General features: G+C 38.4%; 1 protein-coding gene across 2 annotated transcripts in view; it reads left to right on the top strand.

Moving 5' to 3' along the window:
- Nucleotides 1-26,351, top strand: part of LOC122681144 (transient receptor potential cation channel subfamily C member 4 associated protein) — a 68,359-nt gene that overhangs the window by 28,292 nt on the left and 13,716 nt on the right. For both annotated transcript variants that reach the window (XM_043882870.1, XM_043882869.1), the window contains exons 6-8: nt 2,637-2,765; nt 7,602-7,809; nt 14,801-14,986. In XM_043882870.1, coding sequence (XP_043738805.1) covers nt 2,637-2,765; nt 7,602-7,809; nt 14,801-14,986 — 523 coding nt within the window. The remainder of the gene's footprint in view (nt 1-2,636; nt 2,766-7,601; nt 7,810-14,800; nt 14,987-26,351) is intronic.

Here is a 26,351-nt window from a genome sequence, read left to right as displayed (position 1 = left end):
CTTCCGGCCACCGTGCCCACCGGTTGACCCGCGTCCCAGTCCACACTTCAGGTGCATCTTAAAGACCATGGGTCCTTGGAAAAGTGATGGAGAAGGAGTACTGTCAGGCCAAAAAGGCACAAAGCAGATTTAAAGCTCCTTTGGGGACAAAGTTTTATGGAGTGAAACATATGTCATGGAAGAAGAAAATATAGTTCATGGAAGAAACTGAGACATTCTGTGACATTTTCCTCATTTGTGCAATAGTGCTCATTCATCCCTTCCAACACAGCAGGCCATCTTTTTATAGAAAAATTAGAATAATAGTATAGTTCAGTGGTACGTATCATTTACTGTTTACCTGGTTACATTTTAGGAACAATAAATTCATCAAAACTCTCAGCTGAATTAAAGTGGTTTTTGTTTTTGTTTTTCTACCCAAGTAACTCTAGAAATGCGGATCAAACTAGTTCATTTTTTCAAAGGGAAAATATGCCTTGTGGTTTATGATTAGCCACCTTAATTGCCTGTTGCATATACATTAGCTTGAACTTAGATATTTACTGTTAGTTATTGTTAGCAACACTTGTCCTTTTGTGAAACCAGTATCAGAAAACTTATACCCTTTAAGACATTCTTTATAAAATGTATAAGTTCTTCAAAAATATTTGAAAAGGAGTGTTACTGCATGCAGATAATCATAATTTTGAGTTTGCCTCTGTAGCCTACGAAAGCAAATTGTTTCATTTATTTTTTTAAATGCCCTTTGATGTTTCAAAACAAAAAGAAATTCTAATTCCATTGACTGACTTTAAAATCAGCCATAATCATTAGTCTTCAAAAGCATTTTGCACAGATTGGATGCCTGGATTCTAGAAGAAGGCATGTGCTGGTGGTGGTCTCCAAGCAGCACACAGCCCTTCCCAATACTCTCTTATTCTGTTTAGAACAATCATATCAGTTTCAGAAAAAAAGTATTCATTGTACATTAACCATTTAGAGGTCATTTAAATAACAAATGTATTGTAAAAGACATGGAGAATTTTAAAACTGAAGGTTCACACCTGTTTTTTCTTTTTTAAAAAGGAGTTATGTAATAAACCTGCACCTAACCTGCATTTTAATTTTTTTTTCCCAATTATTTTTATTAGTTGGAGGCTAATTACTTTACAATATTGTAGTGGTTTTTGCCGTACATTGACATGAATCAGCCATGAATTTACATGTGTTCCCCATCCTGAACCCCCCTCCGACCTCCCTCCCCATCCCATCCTTCTGGGTCATCCCAGTGCACCAGCCCCGAGCACTTGTCTCATGCATCCTGACCTGCCTTTTTAGTCACTGATTAGGCTGCGTATATTTTGTGTTTGCTTCTGTGTACCACATTTTAAAAAGTATAAAAATGTATTATACTGGTCTTTCAAGAATATTAGAGTATAATATAAAAACACTCCAAAAACAGATGAAATAACCCATCACTCAAGCATACTAGGTTGTTTTAAATATCCTCATAGCCAGTTTTTTCGAAAGTAAGAAGTAGGAAGAAATAGTTGAAGTTACTTTTAACAGTGTGTTTTATTTAGTACAGAGTATATCAAGAATACTATTCCAACATATAATCAACATGACTAATTATTAGTGAGATAACATGTAATCAGTATAAGTAATTATTAATGAGACATTCTTTTTTTTTTTCTAACTTTCAAAATCCAGTATGTTTTTTACTCTCACAGCACATCTCAGTTCAGACTAGCCACATTTCAAGTCCTCAGTAGTCACATGTAGCTAGTGGCACAGGTAGGCACAAACAGACCAATAAGATAAAAATAAGCTAATTGTTCAGGTAGTGCACAATTATTCTTATAACTAAAGCCAGTAAGAAATTGTTCTTATTAAAAAAAAGATGATGCATGTATGATGTAAAGACTCCATCATTCACAGCTTCCATGCTGTTAATAGTCTTATGGGGCAGTCTTACGAGAGTGTTTGTTAATAATGATACCTAATGTTAATGATACTCCAGTAGAACACAGTTCAGTTTTAATAAAGGGCAAGGAAGGGGAAGGAAAGACAGGGAAAGAAGGAAGAAAAAAAGAAAAGGAAAGAAAGAAAATGAAACAAAGAAAGGAAAGAGAAGAAAGAAGAAGAAACAAAAGCATAAAGAAGATAGGATGATATGGTCCAACCTTGTGCTGATCTGATTTACATCTAGGTTAGATGGAAACCTAGGGCTTTTAAAGTTGCAAACACCAGTGCCTCCAAGGATGAGGTAGAAAACAAGGTTTGCCTGTTTTGGAGTGGGAACTTGAGACTAACCTGGAGTAAGATTGTCCTGTCTAAAGACTTAAATTCAAAATTTAAAAGGTGCTGCTGGCCAAATAAAACTTGGCCTACTAGGTGCTGGCTTCTAGCGTTTGATTTAAATACTAGGCAGATACTAGGTTAAGAACCTATGATGGATATTATTTAAAAACTCCTCCCCAGAAAAAAATGCATTTGTACACAGTGTTTTATATATAGTTTTAGGAATTTAAGGTCTCAGCCACAATTCCTGGTATAGCATGGAATTGCTTTTCCAGTGTCTGGAGGGGATATTTTGCCCTTCATATTTTATTTTGTGGTTTTAACCTGTTCTGTCTTTTCTTCTCCCTTGATAGACGGAAGGGGTTACAAAGCGTTTGGCAGAAAAGAATGACTTTGTGATCTTCTTGTTTACACTGATGACGAGTAAGAAGACATTCTTACAAACAGCAACCCTCATTGAAGATATTTTGGGTGTTAAAAAGGTGAGCTGGGTTCTCTAACTGGTGCATGACCAGGTGGAGCAGAATGTCTCAGACAGTTGTATTCTTTTTTTTTCCTCCCCCCCGACAGTTGTATTCTTAAACATGAGTAATATACAAGAACTCTTTCAAAGAAGAGTTTTACCATATTCCTTATAAATACTTAAATATATTTATAAATATATAATATTTATTATAATATATGCTAACAGAATATCTTATGTAAACATATAAATACTTAAAGATATTTTAAAATACTTAAGTATATTTAAGTAACACAAAAAAATAATTTTTTTGTGTTGCTTAAATATATTTGCTAGGTTATGCTCCTTATAACGGGTCTTAAGTGACTTTAAAACTTAAAACAGATTGAAATCAAACTAATTATAAAACTCAGAAGAACAAATTAATGTGAATTTAATGTGTTAGCTAATGTTACTTTGCTAAAATCAAATTGTCCCTTATTAATTATTATGATGCAGGATCTTTTTAGCATAGCTCTTCTGCTATATGCTGTGCAGGGACTCCGTTTTGCTATCACTTCTCTATATTTGAACTGTTGTGAAGCTTTCTTGTGGTGATGTTTGACTTTCACTTGTTATATTCACTTGTGATTTTTCTCATTAATCTTCAGCAGTTAGTTTTAATTGACACCAACATAGGAAATAACAAATATGAGCACTGAACTCCTGCTACTTTGTCTTAAGATGGACTTTCAAATGATCCAGAATATGCTTTAAAAAAAAAAGGCAAACTGTAATTGAAAGCACTAAATTAAAAACTTGTCATCAAGCACTCACAGACCTCCCCAGAACACATCTGTAGACATGTTAGAGAAGCACTGTGTTAGATTTTTGGCGTAATGCTTATTAGGACCTGGTTTTCTTCCCCCAGTCCGTGTCAGTTACAGTTGGCAGATTTCTTTCTTTTACTGAGGAGGTGGGAGTTAGCATTGCTCTTGGAGTTGCTGTTGCAGTGAAGAGAGCACCGTGTGCATTGTGGAGATCCCCGCTTTCACTCCTGTCATCCTGCTGCACTTTCCCCAGGCTCTGCTTGTCATTGCCCAGGCCAAAGATGCACAAGTGACCCATTGTCTGTAGGAACACACTGGAGATGTGTGCAGGTCCCAGACAGACCCTTTGTGCCCTTTGATGAAAAGGCTTTGTTATTTTTCCAATAATTGTATGTTCCAGTTTGTGAGAAGGGGCTTCCAAGGCGGAAACTCCAAACTCCCTGACAGTCTCAGCATGAGACTCTAGGATTGCTCCTTCATAACTTTGCCCCCTTGTCCGTCATGTGCTCTCGCCCCTCTCGTACTTTTCTGTTTTGCCAGAAATAGTGATGAGTTCTGCTAGATGTTAGTGCAGTTTGAAAGAATAGACACCGTAAAGAGAGTGGGAACACAAGCCACAAACTGGGAAAAGATATTTGCAACTCATTCAACTGACAAAAGATTGGTATTCCGAATTTATCATGAGGAATTCCCTGGTACTCCAGTGGTTGGAGACTCTGAGCTTCCACTGCAGGGGGCATGAGTTCAATGCCTGGTCAGGGAACAGATATCCCACATGCCTCGTGGCATGGCCAAACAACAAAAAAGACCAAAAGCAACAATAGAATTTATCGTGAATTCTTACACGTCAGCAGGGAAGAGACAAATGGCCCAGTAGAAAAATGGGCAGTGACAGGAACAAGCATTTTTCAGAAGAGAGACAAATGATCCATAAATATAAGAGAAGATGCTTAACTTCCATGAGAATGTGTATCACTGCAAACACATTACTGCGAACACCTTTTTGTATCAGTGGAGTAAACCTGTTTTGTTTTCTAGTTGAATATGTGCCTTCCCTGTAACCCAGCACCTACGGAAGCATTTCCTAGAGGACTGAGGCATTAGTATCGTGGCCTAGATCACCTGTAACCTATGTCCAGGCACACTTGTGGGGAAGCTTAATTCCAGGACAGTGATTCTTTTATTTATTTATTTTTGGCTACGCTAGGCCTTCATTGCTGTGCAGGCTTTCTCTAGTTGCAACGAGCAGGAGCTCCCCTGTAGTTGCAGTGCACAGGCTTCTCGTTGCATTGGCTTCTCGTTCTTGGAGCGTGGGCTCTAGGGCACACAGGCTTCAGTCGTTGCGGCACGTGGGCTCAGTAGTTGTGGCACAGGGGCTTAGTGCTCCATGGCATGTGGAATCTTCCTGGACCAGGGATCAAACCCATATCCCTCACATTGGCAGGGGGATTCTTAACCACTGGACCACTAGGGAAGTCCCCAGAACAGTGATTTCTAGAATTAAAATCACTAAATTGAAGCCACGAGGGTGTGAAATCAATTCAGTGGATCTACCAGCTAATAGAAAAGATCAAAATGTATTCTGTAAGGGTACTAAGTTTTTGTTTCATGTTTATACACATATTTATGCATTCACCTATGTATGTTTGCTAGGTTGTGATGGAAAATTTACTTTTTACTCTTGTATATTGTCAGAATGGTTTGGAAGCCACTGCTCCAGAAAAACTTCTGCACCTGTGCATCAAGAAACACATAAGAATGTTTATAGCATTATTGATTAAGAGCCTGAAATCAGGTTTCTCTGATCCATCAACAGGAAAATGGATAAATGTCCTCTATTCCCACAATGGGATATTATACAATGAATATTGCTATGAGCAGCAACATAGCCAAATCATAGAAATTATTAATAGAAGTCAGTCAAAAAAGATTGTCTATAGTATATCATTTTTACAAAGCTCAAAAATAGGCAAACTCAAATTATAGAAAACTTTTTTCACTGAAAAAACAATGAAATTCAGGATAGTGGCTACCTGTGGTAGAGAGACAGGGAAATGTGATAGGGAAGGCACACATAGCTGTTCACTTTGTTTTACTTTGTAGCATATATTATACCAAGTATTAAATAAAAATTAGAACCTAACCCAAAGAAGTGCAGCTGAAGAGTGGGAGGGCCTGGGGTGTAACCCACACCCTGAGTTAGCCAGCTCCAAGCTGAGAGCTGTGAGTCCCAGTTTTCAGTAACAATAGCCAACATTTATTGTTACTGTTGTTACTGAGAAGCAAAGGTGGAAGAAGTTGTTCCCAAATACCCCTCCACAGACAACCAGAAGTGGGAGTAGGATTCAGGAAGGCTTCTAGGAGTCATCCACTTGTTCAGTACATATTTATTGAGACCATCACTACCAGGTTCTATGCACTGAAGCTCTGGAAAGAAGGTGAGACACACCTCGCCTTCAAGACAGTGTCAGTTTATTTGGGAAATTAGATGCAAGAATAGAAAACTTCAAGTTCATGTGATACGTGCAGTGATAGAGAAATACCCAATCCAGTGAAAGATGAGTAAATTTATGGGATGAGGGGTAACAGGTGTTATCTGAGGAATGTCAGAATGCTTCAAGGAGAGAAACTCGTGTGATGTATGTGCAACATTTCTGGCTATTAAGAAAGAAAAGAAATGAGAATATAACCAAATAACAAAAAGCATTTCATTAAACTCAGTACTCAATTCATGAGAAAAGCTAGGAGTAGAAAGAAAATTCCTTAACGTGATATTGACTATCTGTTAAAATTTACAGTAGACATCAAACTGAACCTGAAACTTTGGGAATACTTCTATTACAGGAAAAGGGGAGAATGTCTATCATTTACTCTTGATAATTGGTTACATAGGCAGGTACACAAGGAGACACCTGTGGGAATGTTCATTGCAAATTTAATAGTGAAAAATTATAGTCCAGTTTAACATACAAATATTTTAAAAGGAGAAAGATTGAATAAATTATAGGGTAAAACAGTGAGAAATGAATAAACCAGACTTACTTGTATCAATAAAGTTAAATTACATTGTTGACTGTGAAAAATAGGGTATAATATGTCAATCACACCGCATGCAGAACAAAATCATATATTTTTGTTTATTGAGGTATAATTATATTAGTTTCAGGTATACAGCTTAGTGATTCAAAATTTTTAAAAATTATACTCCGTTATAATTTATTTTAAGAATTTATTTGGCTGCATCCGGTCTTAGTTTTGGCACATGGGATCTTTTGTTGTGGCACGTGGACTCTCTGTGGCATGTAGGCTCAATGGTTGGCGGCATGCAGACTTAGTGACTCCTAGGCATGTGGGATCTTAGTTCCCTGACCAGGGATCAAACCCTCATCCCCTACATTGCAAGGAAGATTTTTAACCACTGGACCACCAGGAAAGTCCTTAGGTTATACTCCATTTAAAATTATAAAATACTGGCTGCATTCCCTGTGCTATATGATACAGCTTTGTAGCTTATTTTATACCTAGTAGGTTGTGAACAATAACATTTTTGTGGAAATATTTGTAAGTGTGAACATGTGTAGAAATAATAAATAGAGTTCAAAGTAATGGTTACCTTTGAGGGGAGAGAAGTGAAGGCAACTGGATAGGGACACACAGGGGCCTTCAGCTATATTTAAAATATTTTATGTCTTAAAAAGAGAACATCTGTGGCAGTTTCTCATTCATAAAACTTGAATGGTAGACTTTTTTTTTTTTAAGCCAAAATGGGACATATGAGCAAAGGTAGAGAATACAAATAGTGGCGCTCAAAGGGTTTGATCCTCAAACCAAGCCTGTGAGGTAGATTAGTTCCGTTTGACAAATGAGAAAACAAAGACTTAAGTTCCGTGACTTACTTAAGGTTGCACAGCTGCAAATTGCGGAGCTGGGATTTGAACCTAAGTGGTCTAGATACCAAGCTCCATTCTTGGGGGAATGCAGTGGAGCGGCACATTCAATCTCAAATGAACTGAGCATGGGAATTGTTTTGTTTGTGTCTTTTGTAGGAAATGATCCGACTAGATGAAGTCCCCAATCTGAGTTCCTTAGTATCCAATTTTGATCAGCAACAGCTTGCTAATTTCTGCCGGATTCTGGCTGTCACCATTTCAGAGATGGATACAGGGAATGATGACAAGCATACGCTTCTTGCCAAAAATGCTCAGCAGAAGAAGAGCTTGAGCTTGGGGCCTTCTGCAGCTGAAATTAACCAAGGTAAACTCTCTAAGTTGTCAGAATTTTTACATTGTAGCACTGAGATCCCTTCCTAAATCTTCTCTTTAAGTATTTCTAGAGATTTGACTACCATGTGAGGGCTCCTTGGGTCCACTTAGAGTATGTAAAATTTGTGTGTATCTGTTCATTATTTTGGGAGACCAAGTCCATAGGCATCAGATTTTTTAATAGATCCAGAATTTCAAAAAAGTGAAGCACCATTATTTATCAAAATTAAAAGTACATATATCTTTTGTTCTGCTATACCTTTTCTGAGTCTTTATGCTATATGCAAAAAATCTTTGGTCATTACTTTGCTGACAAAGGTCTGTCTAGTCAAAGCTATGGTTTTTCAAGTAGTCATGTACGCGTGTGAGAGTTGGAGTATAAAGAAAGCTGAGCACCGAAGAAATGATGCTTTTGAACTGTGGTGTTGGTGAAGACTCTTGAGAGTCTCTTGGACTTCAAGGAGATCAAACCAGCCCATCCTAAAGGAAATCAGTCCTGAATATTCATTGGAAGGACTGATGCTAAAGCTGAAACTCCAATACTTCGGCCACCTGATGCAAAGAACTGACTCATTGGAAAAGACCCTGATGCTGGGAAAGACTGAAGGCAGGAGGAGAAGGGGTCGACAGAGGATGAGATGGTTAGATGGCATCACCGACTCAATGGACATGAGTTTGAGCAAGCTTTGGGAGTTGATGATGAACAGGGAAGCCTGGCATGCTACAGTCCATGGGGTCGCAAAGAGTCGGATATGATTGAGCAACTGAACTGATCCTGACTGATGCTATATGCTTCGTGTGTGTATATATATGTGTGTGTGTATGTGTCAGGGGAAGATCCCCTGGAGGAGGGCACAGCAGCCCACTCCAGTATTCTTGCCTGGAGAATCCCCATGGACAGAGGAGCCTGGCGAGTCCATGGGGACTGTACACACACACACACACACACACACACAGACACACACAATCCCCATGGGCAGAGGAGCCTGGCGAGGAGCCTGACTGTACACACACACACACACACACACACACACACACAAAGATATATACAGTCATACATTAGAGAGACTGGAAGTTCTCCAGTATCTCACACACACACACACACACACACACACACACACACACACACACACACACACACACACACACACACACAAAATCCCCATGGGCAGAGGAGCCTGGCGAGGAGCCTGACTGTACACACACACACACACACACACACACACACACACACAAAGATATATACAGTCATACATTAGAGAGACTGGAAGTTCTCCAGTATCTCACACACACACACACACACACACACACACACACACACAAACAAAGATATATACAGTCATACATTAGACTGGAAGTTCTCCAGTATCACACACACACACACACACACACACACACACACACACACACACACACACACACACACACACACACACACAAAGATATATACAGTCATACATTAGACTGGAAGTTCTCCAGTATCACACACACACACACACACACACACACACACAAAGATATATACAGTCATACATTAGAGAGACTGGAAGTTCTCCAGTATCTGCAGCACTGTGATAAAACATACTGCAATAGAGTCACACAAACTTTTTAGTTTCCCAGTGCATATAAGGTTATGTTTACACTATACTTAGTTTACTAAGTGTGTAATAATAGCACTATATCTAAAAAAAAGTACATACTTTAAAATATTGCTTAAAGTGCTAGCCATCATCTGAGCCTTCAGAGAGTTATAATCTCTTTGCCTCAGTGTTGAGGGCTGCTAACTGATCAGGGTGGTGGTTGCTGAAGCTTGGGTAGCTGTGGCAGTTTCTTAAAATAAGACAGCAGTTTGCCACATGGATTGACTCTTTCATGAATGATTTCTCTGTAGCAGGCAAGGCTGTTTGTTAGCATTTGACTCATAGTAGAACTTACTTCAAAATTGGAGTCAGTCTTCTCAAACCCTGCTGTTGTTTTATGAACTAAGTTTATGTAATATTCTTAAATCCTTTGTCATTTCAGCAGTCTCTTTTTTTACTGAAGTATAGTTGATATACAATGTGTTAGTTTCTGCTTACAGCAAAGTGAATCGGTTATACATATACATACATCCACTTTTTTAAGAAATTCTTTCCCATATTGGTCATCACAGAATACTGAATAGCGTTCCCTGTGCTGTACAGAAGTTTCTCACTAGTTACCTATTTTATGTATAGCAGTGTGTGTATATCAATTCCAGTCTTCCAGTTTATCCCTCCCCCCTTCCTCTTAGTAACTGTAAGTTTGTTTTCTCCATATATGACTCTATTTCTGTTTTGTAAATAAGTTTATTTGTACCTTTTTTTCCCCTTTAGATTCCACATATAAGGGGTATTATATGGCATTTATCTTTCTCTGGCTTACTTCACTCAGTATGACAATCTGTAGGTCCTTCCGTGTTGCTGCAAGTGGCATTATTTCATTTTCTATGGCTGAGTAATACTCCATTGTGTATATGTACCACATCTTTATCCATTCATCCATCAATGGACATTTGGGTTGCTTCCGTGTTCTGGCTATTATAAATAGTGCTGCGATGAATGTTGTGGTGTATGTATCTTTTTGAATGACGGTATTCTCCAGGTATATGCAGGGCTTCCCTTGTAGCTCAGTTGGTTAAGAATCTGCCTGTAGGGCAGGAGACCCGGGTTTGAATCCTGGGTTGGGAAGATACCCTGGAGAAGAAAATGGCAACCCTTTCCAGTATTCTTGCCTGGAGAATCCCATGGACAGAGGAGCCTGGCAGGCTACGGTCTGTGGGGTAGCAAGAGTTGAATAAGACTTAGTGACTAAGCCACCAGATATATGCCCAGGAGTGGGATTGCAGGATCCAACTGGTAGCTCTGTTTTTAGTTTCTTAAGGAAATAGAGGTATACATAATAGTCCACTTTGGCTACCATAACAGGATAGCACAGACTGAGGGGCTTGAACAACAGAAATGAGTTTTTCACAGTTTTGGAGGCTATAGGTCCAAGATGCAAGTACCATCAGCAGTGGTTTTGGTGAGGCCTCTCTTCCTGACTTGCAGATGGCCACCTTCTCAAGGTGTCCTCACTGTGACCTTCTCTCTGCACATGCACAGAGAGCTCTGGTGTCTCACCTTCTTAAATAAGGATACCATTCCTGTCAGATTAGGACCTCATTTTATGACCTCATTTAATTACCTCCCTAAAGACTCTGTCTCCAGATACAGTCATATTGTGGAGTAGGGCTTCAACACAAGAATTTGGGGGGGGGGGAATACAGTTCATTCCGCTATAGTATGGAAGGCTAAAGTATGTAGGATGTTGCCAGAAAGTTTTTGTTTTGTTTCTAATCAACTGTGTCTGTGAAACAGTTTTCTTGACCAGCAAAATGATGATTATGCTATCTTCCTGCCCCTCAGTTAATAAAAATGTTAGAGCATTTTATAGGCTGCTCAGAAACTACCAATTATCTCTTCTGTTGATTCAGATGGGAACAAATGGACCCATCTGTGGGGGAAAAAAGTCTTTCAAATTTTAGTCAGATGTAAAGAAAGCCACAGGCCTGGCAATTATCAATTTATAGGTGACACCAAGATGAGAAGGGATAATTTACACAGCATACACGCTAGAATGGAATTCAGAATCCTCTCAGAGATCTGGAAAGCAGGGCCTCAACTGCAGCAGAAAAATTTACAGGAATATTTGGGAAATACTGATGTTTTAACAAATAGGAGAAACGAGGTTCTGTTTTTGCAGAAATTATTGGAAGTTGTGGATGTTTTAATTTTCAACTGGTTTAACATTAGCCAACAGTGTGTGTGGTAGCTACTGGTAAAGCTGTGAGAAGTACAAAGATTGTACAGTGCTGGGGTGCCAGTCCCCTGAGATTGTGATAAGTTGGTGAGTAAAATTAGGCCAGTGAGTTTTTTCTGAGAAGAGAATCCATAACTTGGATCAGCTTTCATCATCAGAGAATCCATAACATTCATCAAAGATGAGTGACTAGCAAAAGCTCAGGACCCTGTGGGGTGGGAATCAGTCTCAGAATCCTAAATACTGGGCAGGTCACATCTGAATAGCTGTGTTTAGTGTTCAGGGTGTATTTAGGAACTGCCTTCTGAGGAACAGCTAGGAAAACTGGAGCTGTTTACCTAGAGAAAGAAGGTGTGACTAAAAAATCCAGTGTTTTTGAAAATTTTCAAAATTAGAAGTTTTTAGAATTCAAACTCTTCCTTTTTTATTTTTTGTGGGGTGATATCTACAGTTTTGTCTTTGTTTTGTTTTTATTCACAAACTACAAGAGGAATAGCAGATATACAGCAGAAAGTTAGTTCTCCTCCCAGTGGTGACGTATTACCAGTTTCTCATCTGTCCCTCCAGAGAGAATCTGTGCTTGCCCAGTCACGGGGGTAGAGGAGGAAATGAAAGAAGACTGGCTCCTTCCTGTTTGTACTGATGATGATGTAAAATAAGCACCGTTCTGTCTCTGACTCTTTTCAGATAACTTTATCTTGCAAAGCATCCCATTCCAGTACATGTAGAATTACCTGATTCCTTTCTTACAAGTGGATAGCCAGTGTATGGGCATACCATAATTTATTTAACTAGTCCCCTGTTGATGGAAATTTGGTTTCCCTCATCTTTGTTCCTAGGAATAACAGCCTTTTGTATAGAGTTTAATGTGCTGGATATTTGCCTTTTAAATGTTGATAGATGTTAGCAGATTTACCTTCCATGGAAATTACTAGTTCATCTTCCCACCCTGTATACCCTTCCCAGTATAGGGCTATTTTAAACTTCTTGATATTTGTCAAACTTGATAAGTAAGAGATGATATCTCAAAAAAACAAATGTAAAAACAAAACCAAAAAATTAGTCCCAGTATATTTTTGTTACTTGAGGTGAAAGTCACATTGAAAAACTAACCACTTAATTCAGTGACTTACAGTACATTTGCAGTTTGTGCAGCCGCCACCTCCATGAGGAAAAGTTATTTTAAATGTAGTTTTATTTCATCTTTATTAATGAATATTAATTCATATTTATTAATTCATCTTCATTAATAATGATTTATTATTTCATCTTTATTAAACTTATTAATAATTAACCTCATTATTATTAAAGTCTATTAAAGTCTGACTATTTTATAGTCAGTCACTAATTTGTAGAGGATGGAAAGGGGGCTAAGATTTGCCAATTTTTGCTGGGGCTAAATTCATATGACGTCTTACAATCCTCCTAACTAGTTACTTTGATTTTATTTATTTTATTTTTAAAGAATTTTCTTTAAAGTTGTATTCTTTTAGGATTTATTTAAAATTTTTTTGTTATGGGAATCTTGACACATATAAAAGTAGAGACATAACAGTATAATGATCCCTATTTACATATTACCTACTTTCAACAGTTATCAATTGATGGCCTGTCCTTGTCTCTACCCTCCTTTACTCCTCCCTTCCTCACTTTGGATATTTGGAAGCAGATCCCACACGTTATAAGATTTCACCTGCATATATTTCAGTGTTTCTATAAGATAGTGATTCTTGAAACATAACTCTTAATACCATATTATACTCTCCCAAAGTAATATTAATATCTTGATATTTTGAAATATCTATTTGTTAATTTTTGATTAGATGTTACATTTTCATGGTTCAGAAAATTTACAAATTTCAGAAAGGTGTTCACTGAAAACTTCCCCTCACACTATTCCCAATGGCCATATTCTCTTTGCCTTTGGCAACCACTCTTTTCTGTCCTTCCAAGATTTAGTACATCCACAAGCAAGTAGGCACAGACATTAGCTTTATTTTAAAGAGGGTTAAATTTTGGAGCCAAGATTTGAACCTGAATTCCCTGCCTTCAAAGTTTATTATGTTGCTTATGCTGACCAGAATTTCTGTCTTACTCATCATTGTGAGTAAAATGGAACTGGTGGAAATAGGAGTTGGGTGATTAAGTTTCTTTCTTTACCTTAAAAAAAAATAGAAGGACTATCATTTTTTCTTCCTGGTGTGTATGTTATAGGAAAATCAGATAGTTAAGTAATTTTATTTATTTTATTTATTTATTTTTTTTTGATAGTTAAGTAATTTTAAAAGAAGTATTTGTATCCTCTCCTACTCAGGAACAGCCACAATAAATACTTTGGTATATATTCTTCCATTCTTCGTGTGTGTGTGTGTGTGTGTGTATAGTGCATATTTTAAAGAAGAAAACTTTAAAATTTAAAGAAAATGGGCTTAAGCCAATACTGTTTAATAATTTACTTACTTAAAAATAAATTAAACACCTCTTTAGAGTTGTGTATAAAGACATAAGTGTCATTGTTTTTAGTATCTGTGTTTTGTGTTGCACTGCATGGATGTATTGTATTTAATCGGTATGCTATTAATGAACATAGAGTCATCTGTGACTTTTGCTGTTATAGAAACACCAGTGAACCTCTCTGTACAGATACCTATCTATCTATCTATATGTAGTTAATTATTTCTTCATGGTGAATTCACAGAAATGGACCTCTAGTTCAGAGACATAGAGATACAAGACCTAAAGGTTATTCCAATTTATATTCCCACCAATTGATATGAGAGAGCCTGAATCCCCGCACCTGCTAAAATGGCTCTTATTTCTCTACCTTTATTAATATTTTATCTTGGGTGGGCATTTCATTTTAAAAGGAAATTCTAACTGCTGTCAGCTTAAGAGTCATTCCTCTGGGTGGGATGCAGGGAGTGGGAGGGAGGCTCAAGAGGGAGGGGATGTATGTATACATAGAGCTGATTCAGGTTGTACGGCAGAAGCTAACACAACATTGTAAAGTAATTGTATTCCAATTAAAAAATAAAAGAAAAAAACAGAATTTTCACTTAAAAAGAAAGATCACTCCTCTCCTGCAGGTGAGGATCTGGTTGTCTGTGGAGAGCTGTAGCACTGGTCTCTGTGGTCACGTTTCCTCTCTTGTTTTTCCCCGGCAGCGGCCCTCCTCAGCATCCCTGGCTTTGTCGAGCGGCTTTGCAAGCTGGCAACTCGAAAGGTGTCAGAGTCAACGGGCACAGCCAGCTTCTTGCAGGAGTTGGAAGAGTGGTACACGTGGCTGGACAATGCTTTGGTGCTAGATGCCCTGATGCGGGTGGCTAATGAAGAATCTGAGCACAATCAAGGTACCCAGGGCAGGTCTCCTGAGAGGTGGGGAGTGTTCCTGTGGGTTCCTAGAGCCATTCTTGACCTCTTTTCCAAGGAGAATGAGTTGAAATTGACTCAAAAAAGAATCTCCCTCAGGGTGGTCCTGAATCATGATTGTTCAGAGTTTAATAGCAAATGACAGAATTTCTTGGAGCTCCCTTAAAGCAGACCTGATTTCAGGAACAGGACCTTTATTACAGAACCCAAGGGACCAACTGGAAAACTTACCAGAACATTCTTAGCAACCCAGAGGTTCTTTCTCTGTCCCTGCTTCTTTCTACACATTTCTTTAATCTTCTCCGTTCTCTGTTCTGATGGGCATGCTGCCTGGAAATGTGTGGACTCCTAGTCTCAGCTTTAGCTTCTCAGTGAACTGCTCTGTTTTGGATGAGATGCTCAACCCAAAGCATTTGACTCTGGGGTCAAATTGTACAAACACAGGAATTCCCACTGAAATCATGCAGGTAAAAGTGAAGGGAGGAGTTTCATTCCTGGGATACACAACAGCAGCAGCAACAGACATCCATGTAAAGTCTGTGGAAGTTGTTCTCAGAGCATATAGCGAGCAGGGAAACATTTCTTCCAGAAGAATCTACTAAAATTCAGTGGGAAGCTTGAGAGCTTGTGACGCTGGAATTTCTGCTTGATGCAAGTTCCACTCTGGGCAGGTGTGGCCAGAAAGACAGGGCTCCCTCAGCTCCCGGATAAGGATACAGAATCTCACTGGGAGGGACAGGCTCTCATTCCTTCTAGCTCCAAGTGGAAGAGGCTGAATTCTTGATAAATATAGCCAAGAGGGCAGGGACTCCTTTCCCTCTCCCTTTTCCCTTCCCATTGTACAATGTGTTGCTTTCATACATTTATGTATTGTAAAATGATTACCACTGTAACCTTAGCTGACACCTCTATCCCATCAGATAATTAACATTTCTTTTTTTCTGGTGAGAATATTTAAGATCTACTGTATTAGCAACATTCAGGTATATGATAATGGTATTATTAGCTATAATCACCATCTTCTCTATTGGACACCCAGAACTTATTAATCTTATAACTGGAACTTTGTGTTTTTTAACCAATAATTTCTCATTTTCCCGACTCCTAACCACTAGTAACCACCACTCTGTTTTTCTGAGTTCAGCTTTTTTTTTAGATTCTACATATAATTAGTATTATACAGTATCTGTCTTTCTCTGACTTATTTTATTTAGCGTAATGCCAGGGGCTCCTTCCTTCCATCCACCTCTGTACCGTACTTATAGCTCAGAAGCTTGGCCCAGCAGGCCAAGAATTCTGTGGCCCTTATCACCTTGACCCAGTTCACTTGTGGAACAGAGGTTCCACCACATAGAGAGAGGCAAGCTGAGAAGACAGTGGAGGCTCTCAATCCTGCTCAGAGTAGTAGCACTGAGATTTTGCTAGGTGGAGAGGTAATAGGTAAAAACAGAATGTTGGGAAGTTTGAGCTCAAGGTCATTCTCAGAAACAATGTAAATTTTTTAAGAAAATAAAAGGACTTATTTTTAATTGCGAATTAAAAGTCAAACCATATGCCAGCTAGTTCCCCAGAGAACCAGGGAAAGAGGTGGCTGAGAAGAGCTTAAAGCTGAGGTCACAAGAAACCTCAGTCTCAAAAACTACCTCTGCCTGAATTTAATTGAATGAGACTCTGGAGCAATTTATGCCTCAAGGCTTTGTCAAAAACAGTAGAGCAGTCAGCTGGCAATTAGTGGAGCCTGACAGCTGAGTTTCACATCAGATGAGGCAGAAAGTTTAACAGAGAGATGAGGGAAAGATCTAGACAAAGAGAGCCTTGCTAAAACACTGTCATCCAGGGACACATGCCCAAGGCTGGCAGAGAGGATTATCAGTCCTCAGAGAAGTAGACTTGACCACAAGTGGCTAGGCAGGTCACTAAACAGGAAAACAACAAATCAGTCCTCAGAGAAATAAACTTTACCCCAAGTAGCTGGACAAGTCACTAAACAAATAACAAGAAAACAACAAATCAGTCCTCAGAGAAATAGACTTTACCACAAGTGGCTAGGCAGGTCATTGAACAAACAAGAAAACAACTGCATGCCCTGAAAGGAGGAAGGGGAATTAGCCTCCAGAGTTGCTATAATATTTACCTAAAATGTCCAGTGTTTAACAAAAATTGAGACATGGAAAGAAATAGGAAAATATGACCCATACATAGGAGAAAGCAGGCAAAAGAAATTGCCTGTGAAAGAGCTCAGACGTTAGAATTAACAGAGACGTCATGGTCAAAGAGCTAAAGGTAACTATGCTCAAAGAAGCTCAATAAGTCATCAGAGAATATTAATAACCAAATAAAAGCTATAAAAAGTCAAAAGTTCCAGAGATGAAAAATACAGTAACTGGAATGAAAAGTTCACTGAGAGAAAGGAACAGAAAAAAATATTCAAAGAAGTAATAGCTGAAAACTCCCCAAATTTGATCAGTGTACACATCCAAGAAGTTCAAAGAACTACAGGCAAATAAACTCAAAAGAATTACACCCAGGCGCATCATAATGAAAATGCTGGAAGACAGAGAAAATCTTGAAAATAGCAAGAAAGAAATGACTCATCATGCCCAAGATTATCTCAATAAAATCAGCAGAAATGATAGTAGCCAGAAGGGAGTGAAATGACATACTCAAAGTGCTGGGAAAAAAAACTCAGCCAAGAATTGTATCCAGTAAAACCTTCTTTCAGAAATGAAGGTGAATCCCTCAAGATAATAAAAATAAAAACAAAAGAGACCTAATTGACTTACAAGCTTTTGCTTAGCAAAGGAAACCATAAACAACAACAACAACAATGAAAAGACAACCTATGGAATGGGAGAAAATACTTGCAAATGATGCGACAGACAAGGGCTTAATCTCCAAAATACACAAACAGCTCATACAACTTAACAACAACAACAACAAAACCCAATCAAACAATGGGCAGAAGACTTTAATAGACATTTCTCCAAAGAAGACATGACAGATAGCCAGTAGGCCCATGAAAAGATGCTCAACCTCACTAATTATTAAGGAAATGCAAATCAGAAGTTCAGTGAGGTCCCACCTCATACTGGTCAGAATGGCAATCATTAAAAAGCCTATGAATAACAAATGCTTTAGAGGTTGTGAAGGAAAGGGAACTCCCCTACACTGTTGGTAGGAATGTAAGTTGGCGCAGCCACTGTTGAAAACACGGTGGAGGTTCCTCAGGAAACTAAGAATTACCATATGATCTAGCAATCCTATTCCAGGTGTATAACCAGATGAAACTATAATTCAAAAAGATACATGTGCCCCTGTTCACAATAGACAAAAACATGGAAATAACCCAAATATCCATCAGCATATTAATGGATAAAGAAGATGTGGTATGTACATATAATGGAATACTACTCAGTCATAAAAAGGAGCAAATAATGCCATTTGCAGCAACATGGATGCAACTAGAGATTATCCTACTGAGTGCAGTAAGGCAGAAAGTGAAAGGCAAATACCATATGATATCACTTAATATGTGAAATCTAAAATATGGCACAAATGAACCTATCTACAAAACAGAAACAGACTCATACAGAGAACAGACTTGTGGTTGTCAAGGTTGGGGGGAAGAAGGACTGGGAGTTTGAGATTAACAGATGTAAACTATTATATACAGGATGAATAAACAAAAAGTTCCTACTATATAGCACATGGAACTATATTCAATATCCTGTAATAAACCATAATGGAAAAGAATATTTTAAAGAAGAATGTCTATACATGTATAACTGAGTCACTTTGCTATATAGCAGAGATGGGCACAACAATGTAAATGAACTATGCTTCAATTAAATTTTTCTTTTAATGAAGGTGAAATAAACAGCTAGATAAAGAAGAACTTAGGGAATTTGCTGCTAGCAGATCTCTCATGAGAAATATTAGCTGAAAGCAAGTGACCTCAGCCAGTAATTCAGATTCACACACCAAAAAAAATGCAGCATCAGTCAAGGTAATTATATATAATTATAAAAGACAATATAAGTGCATATTTTTCCTTAACTAATTTCAAAAGCAGTTGTGTAAAACTATGTTTATAATTATATTATTGCACCTATAACGAATAGAAAAGTAATATATTTGACAATAACAGATCAAAGAAAGTGGGTGGGACCAAAGTTGTGTTGGAGTAAGGAAATAGTTACAAGATAGTAACTCAGGAATTGACAGGAATCTGAAGAAAATCAAAATGGTAAATAAAGAGGGTCGTTATAGAAAATTATAAATATTTATTCTCCTTTCTTTTCTTAGCTTCTTTAATGGACATACAATTTTATGAAATAATTACACAATGTTGTATAACATTGTATTGTATAGTACATTGTATTGTTTGGTTTTCAGCATATGTAGATATAGTGTGCATAATAATAATAGCACAAAAAGGGAGACGAGGGACCTATAAGAGCCTTGGAGTTAGTTTAAATCTAAAACAGAGTCTGTCAAGTTAAGATGTATATGGCAAGCAAGCCCTGTAGTATCTGCTGACATAGTAACTTTAGAAATATAGTTAAAGGAATTGCATTGTTACACTAGAAAATATTTAGGTAATACAAAAAGTGTTAAAGAAGACCTAGGGGAATACAAGTGAGCTTTAACAAGACAAAAAGTAAAAGGCAGAAGTACATTCAACTTTGTCAGTAATAACAGTAAATGTGAATAGATGAAACAATTCATTCAAAAAACATATTGCCATGTTGGGTTTTTTAAAATGATCCATTATATGCATCCTACAGGATACATACTTTCTATTCAAAGATAGAAGCAGGTTGAAAGAAACGATAGAAGTGTATCATGCAGAAGGTAACCATAAAAAACTGTAATGGCTGTACTGTAAGAGAGACTTTAAAAACAAAAAAATGTTATCAGATTTATAAGTAGATTTTATAGTAAATCTATCGAGATTTAGCAGTTATAATCACGTGTGTATCTAACAACAGAGCCAAAAATAAGTAAATGAAGCAAAAACTAACAGATTCTAAGAGGAAATAGTTTAACATAATAGTTGGAAACTTTAATAACCCAGTTTCAATAATGGATAACTATATAGAAGACCAACAAGGAAATAGAAGACTTGAGCAACACAGTAAGCCAACTAGACTAAATGTATATATATATATATATATATATATATATATATGCACTAAGCCCTAAAAAAAATTCAGGAAACTTAAAAAAGGATTAAAATTGTACGGAGTATATACTTCAGTCACAACGGAGTCACATTAGAAATTAATAGTAGAAAGAAATTTGGGAAATTCACAAATGTGTGGGAGTTAAGCAGTCCACTTCTAAATAATTGATGGTTCAAAGATAAAATCATGAAGAAAACTAGAAGATACTTTGAGATGAATGAGATGAAATGAAAATGATGATACAACATTCCAAAATTTACAGAATTTCAACTAAAGCATGCTTAGAAATTTATAGCTGTAAATGCCTACATTTAATAAGATCTCAAAAAAAAATAACCTAAGTTTCTGCTTTAAGTCATTGAACAAAGAAGAGCAAACCACATTCCCAAAGCAGACAGATGGGAAGAAATAATAGGATTGAATTGGAAAATAATAGAGAATAGAAAAACAGTAGAGAAAATCCACAAAACCAAGAGTTGGTTCTTTGAAAATATCAGCAAAATTGACAAATCTTTAGCTGTAATGATGAAGCAAAAAGAGACAAGATTCAAATTACTAAAATCAGGAATGAAAGAGGATATATTATAACCAACCTTACAAAGATAAAAGGACTGTAAGAGACTATTATAGTAACTGTATGCTAATAAATTAGATATCCCAGCTGAAATGGAAAAATTATAAGAAAGACACAAACTCCTGCAGTTGACTCAAGAAGAAATAGGAAATCTGAACAGACCTATAACAAGAGATTGAATTAGTGATGAAAAACTATCCCTAGAACAAGTCCTGGCTCAAAAGGTTTCACTGGTTAATTCTACCAACCATTTAAAGAAGAAGTAATGCCTGTACATCACAGACTCTTCCATAAAGTAGAAGAGGAAAGAACATTTCTTAATTCATTCTGTGAAACTGTATTACCCTGATATCAAAACCAGAGACATCACAAGGAAATTACAGACTAACGTAACTTACAAACGTATATGCAAAACGCCTCAACAAAACACTAGCAAACCAAATATAGCAACAAAAGGATTATATACCTGATCAAGTATGTATACATGACTAAATGGAATTTATGCAAGGTTGACTCAGTATATGAAAGTCAATATAATATGATGGAAAAGGGATGAAAACTACATGATTATTTCTGTAGATTCTGAAAAAGCATTTGACAGAATCCATCTTTAAGGTAAGAACATTCCAAGTGGGAATGGGAAAGAATTCCTCAACCTGTTAAAAGGCATCTGAGAAAACCCACAGCCAACATTATAACACTTAATGGCCAAAGACTGATAACTTTTCCCTCACTAAGATCAGAACAAGACAAAGATGTCTGCTCTCAACACTTCTGTCCAACATTGTACTGGAAGTTCTGGCTAGGTAGTTAGGCAAGAAAAAGAAATTAAAGGAAGAAGTAAAACTGTCTCTAGTCACAAATGACATGATCTCTTATATAGAAAAACCTAAGGATCCACTAAAAAAACTGCTAAACCAATAGACAAGTTGTTTCAACAGTTACAGCATACAAGATAGGTATACAGAAATCAGTTGTATTTCTGTACAGTAGCAATGAACAAACCAAAAACGAAATTAAAACAATTTCATTTAAAAGAGCATTAAAAAAGAATAAAATACTTAGTGACATATTTAACAAAGAAAAGAAAACTTACACTCTGAAAATTACAAAACATAATTGTTACTGAAAAAAAGAAAACCTAAAAAATTGTAAAGAAAGCATTTGTTGCTGAATCAGAAGAGTTGATATTATTAAGGTAGCAGTAATTCACGCCTTGATCTCCAGGTCTGTCTAAAGATTCAACACAGTCCTTGTTACAATCCCTACTGACTTCTTTGCAGAAATGAACTAGTTAGTAGGCCCTCAAATTCATTTGGAAATGCAAGAGGCCTCAAAGAGCTATGGCAGCCTTGAAAAACAAAGTGAAGGACTTAGATTGCCTGATTTTTCAACTTAGTACAAAGATGTAATATTCAAGACATTGTGCTACTGGCCTCGAGAGATATACACAGTGAAATAGAATTGAGAATTCAGAAATAAATGCTCACTTATATGGTCAGTTGATTTTCAGCAAGAGTGCCGAGACTATTTGGTTGGGGAAACAAATAGAGTGTAGTCTTTTCAGCAGATGGTACTGAGACCATTAGATATCCACTTGCAAAAGAATGAAGCTGGACCTCCCTCCTCTGCCACCTCACATCGTATATAAAAATGAGCTCAAAAAGATCAAAGACCTAAATGTAAGAACTAATCCTTGAGAACACTTAGAAGAAAACAAGGATAACTCTTTAGGACTTTGGATTTGGTCGTGGTTTCTTTGTTGCTGTTGTTCAGTCATGTCCGACCCCTTGTGACCCTGTGGACTGTAGTCCACCAGGCTCCTCTGTCTGTGGGATTTTCTTGGCCAGAATACTGGAGTGGGTTGCCATTTCCTTCCACAGGGGATCCTCCTGACCCAGAGATCGAACCTACATCTCCTGCAATGGCAGGTGGGTTCTTTACCACTGAGCCACCAGGGAAACCCTAGTGGTTTCTTAGATGATGCCTAATACAGGGGGGAGGAGCCAAGATGGCAGAGGAATAGGACGGGGAGACCACTTTCTCCCCTACAAATTCACTGAAAGAACAATTGAACGCTGAGCAAACTTCACAAAACAACTCCTGATCACTAGCAGAGGACATCAGGCACCCAGAAAAGCAGCCCATTGTCTTCGAAAGGAGGTAGGACAAAATATAAAAGATAAAAAGAGAGACAATAGAGTTAGGGACGGAGACCCGTCCCGGGAAGGGAGTCTTAATAGAGGAAGTTTCCAAACACCAGGAAACGCTCGCACTGGCGGGTCTGGAGGAAGTTTTCGAATTTCGGAGGCCAATCTAACTGGGAGGAAAAATAAATAAAATCCACAGATCACCTGCCTAAAAGCAATTCCCAGCAGAAAAGTACCCCAGACGCCCGCATCTGCCACCAGCAAGTGGGGACGGAACGGAGAGGAGCGGGCCCGAATGCCCTGAGAGCAATCGGAGGGAGCTAACGTGAGATGCCTAATACAGGCAACCAGATGAGAACTAGGTAAATAGGACTTCATTCAAATGAAAATATTTTGTGCTTCAAAAAGCAACATCAAGACAGGGAAAAGCCGGAATGGCTGAACACTTTTGGAGGGTAGAAGAGAACATTTTTGCAAACCATATATCGAATAAGGGACTTGTATCTAGAAGATATAAAGAACTCCTACAGCTCAACCTACAGCTCAATAATGAAAAGACACCCATTTCAAATTATATTCAAAATATCTGAATAGACTTTTTCCAGAGATGATACAAGAGTAGCCAGCAAGCACATGAGAACATTCTCAACATCATTAGCCATCAGGGAAATGCAAATCCCATCCAACAATCAGATATCCCTTCACACCCACTGGAATGACTATCACCAAAAAGACAGGTAGCAGGTGTCCAACTTAAGGAGATGGAAAAATCAGAACCCTCATTCTCTGTTGGTAGGCATGCAAACTGGTGCAGCCACTGTGGAAAACAGTCTGGCAGTTACTCAAAAAGTTAAACATAGTTTTTGTATGACCTAGAAATTCCACTTCTATGTATACACCCAGGATACATGAAAATATATGTTTACACAAAAACTTGCACATGGATGTTCTTAGTAGCAGATTTATTATAACCAAAATACAGAAACAACTCAAATATCTATCAACTGATGAATGGATAACAAAATTGATATATTTTATATAATAGAATATTATTCAGTAGTTTAAAAAATGAAATACTGATACATACTGCAGCCTGAATAAACCTTGAAAACATTGTGCTGGAAACAAAAAATGACAAGTTATATGATTCCATCTGTAGAAAGAGACAGAACATGGTCTAATGGATGCCTGGGTTTCTAGGGGCTTGGTGAGAAATGGGGAGTGGCTGCTAAAGCAAATAGGATTTCTTTGTGGGGTGATAAAAGTGCTCTAATGTTGATTGTGAACTGCACAATTCTGTGAATATATTAAAGACCAGTGAGTTATATCCTTGAAAGGGATGAATTGTATGGTATGTGAATTATAGCTCAAAGCTATTTTTAAGTTAGTGTGCTTCAGGGTACAGTACAGATGTATGGAGGGTCATACCCACTTTAATCAGTATTGTGGAACTGAAAAGATTTGGAGGGAAGGCCAGGCCTCTTAAACTAGTTTTCCTATCCTTGGGAATTGTCCTGTTCCTGCACACTGGCTATTGCTTTGAGGCGTGTGTTTGTTGAAAATATTTATCCCAGAGAGTTTCTTAGGAGGCCTTTGCAAACCAGGCAGCAAAAGTTGGCAGTGACTCAGAAGAGTCCAAGCTGCCTGCGTCTCTTCACGCACGTTCATTACTGAGGAGGGCTCGTGTGCCAGCCACCGCACCTGCCCTCCCCTCACAGGTCCCCCCGACCCCTGGTCTAGGTGACGAGGACACTGAGGCACCAGGGGCTGCACGGCACCCGGCAGGTGTGCAGCGGAGCTGTGGTTCTGCGTGATGACGCATCAGATTCTCTGTACCAATCAGTTGACTCTGAAACTGTTCTGGGAGCTGGGCCAAGGAGTCCCAAGACATAAAATTGAGTAATTATGTTTTTTCTCCCAACATGCAAGAAAATATATGTCAATAAATAGCATTTTTCTCAATTAGATTTTCTTGAGTAAATTTTTCTTTGCCCACTGCCACTTTAGTTGCCATTAAGAGCTTGCAGATTACAAGAAGGAAAACAAGTAGCAAGCAAGCATTAACTGAAAATCCCAGAGTTAGTTTTTTACTTCTGTTTGACACACACTTGTAATGTAGGGTACATGTGCTTGGCAATTCTTAGAAGCACTTTTAACATATTAAGTCATTTAATCTTTGCAACATTGGTAATAGATAGATACTGTTGCCATTTTAAGTCATTTAACCTTTGCAACATTGGTAATAGATAGATACTGTTGCCATCAAGCTTCCCTGGTGTCACAATATTAAAGAATCCTCATGCCAATGCAAGAGACACAAGAGAGAAGATGCAGGAGACGTGGGTTCAATCCCTGGGATAGGAGGATCCCCTGGAGCAGGAAATGGCAACCTGCTCCAGTATTCTTGCCTGGAAAATTCCATGGACAGAGGAGCCTGGCGGGCTGCAGTCCAGGAGGTTGCAAAAAGTTGGATGCGACTGAGCAACAGCACCACACACTGTTGCTGCTGCTCCTGTTTTGTCGATGAGGATGGATACTGAAGCATGGACATGTCAGCAGATTTCCCCAAAGCCACCTAACAGTCTGGCTCCAAGTCTTTAGCCCCTGTGCTGCAGTCGTGCTGCTCTCAGCGACTGGTCGTCTTCCAGCTTATGTATTAGTGATGTTTAACATGGCTGGAAAAATAGTTCCAAGTCCACAGGGTGGAGTAAGTTAGGTTCTTGTGGCATGATATCACCATACAGAAATCATAAGTGTGAGTGCCTCACTTGAGTATATCTTATCACCACTGCTTTGTAACACACAGATTTTCTGGCCTTTTCGAAAGGCCTCCAGGGCAGCAGTTCCAGTGGGAGTATGAAGGACCTCAGTATTTATTGATTTATCCTTTCACCTTAAAGATGAGAAAAACTAAAGGGAAGTAAATCCTAAGGTCTCCTGGCTCTGCGTATGTAAAATAATAGGGACCTAAGAGTGAGACTGGGGCTTCCCAGGTCACTCAGTGGTAAAGAATCCACATGCCAATGCAAGAGATGTAGGTTAGATCCCTGGGTCTGGAAGATCCCCTGGAGAAGGAAATGACCATTCACTTCAGTATTCTTGCCTGAGAAATTCCATGGACAGAGAGCCTGGCGGGCTACAGTCTTGGGGGTTGCGAAGAGTCGGACACGACTGAGCACAGCACAGCAAGAGTGAGGCCTCCCAGGAATCAGGTTCCGGGCTTTCTCGTGTCCTCCTTCACTCTGCACAGGATCTCTAGCTGACCGCTGCAGCACTCCTGTCCTCCCATTTACAGAACCCTTGAAAGCCTGACGAGGAGGGGACACACCCAGGGTCCCACAGCCAGCAGGTTGTCGTTCCACGGCCCTCAGTCTTCATCCCTTTGCTCTGCCATGCTCCTGAGAGTACCCTGCACTGTGTGACTCACTGAGACTGT

The sequence above is a fragment of the Cervus elaphus genome, chromosome 23, assembly GCF_910594005.1.
Source record: "Cervus elaphus chromosome 23, mCerEla1.1, whole genome shotgun sequence".
In the NCBI taxonomy this organism is placed as follows: domain Eukaryota; kingdom Metazoa; phylum Chordata; class Mammalia; order Artiodactyla; family Cervidae; genus Cervus; species Cervus elaphus.
This window is presented reverse-complemented; position numbering and strand designations above follow the sequence as displayed.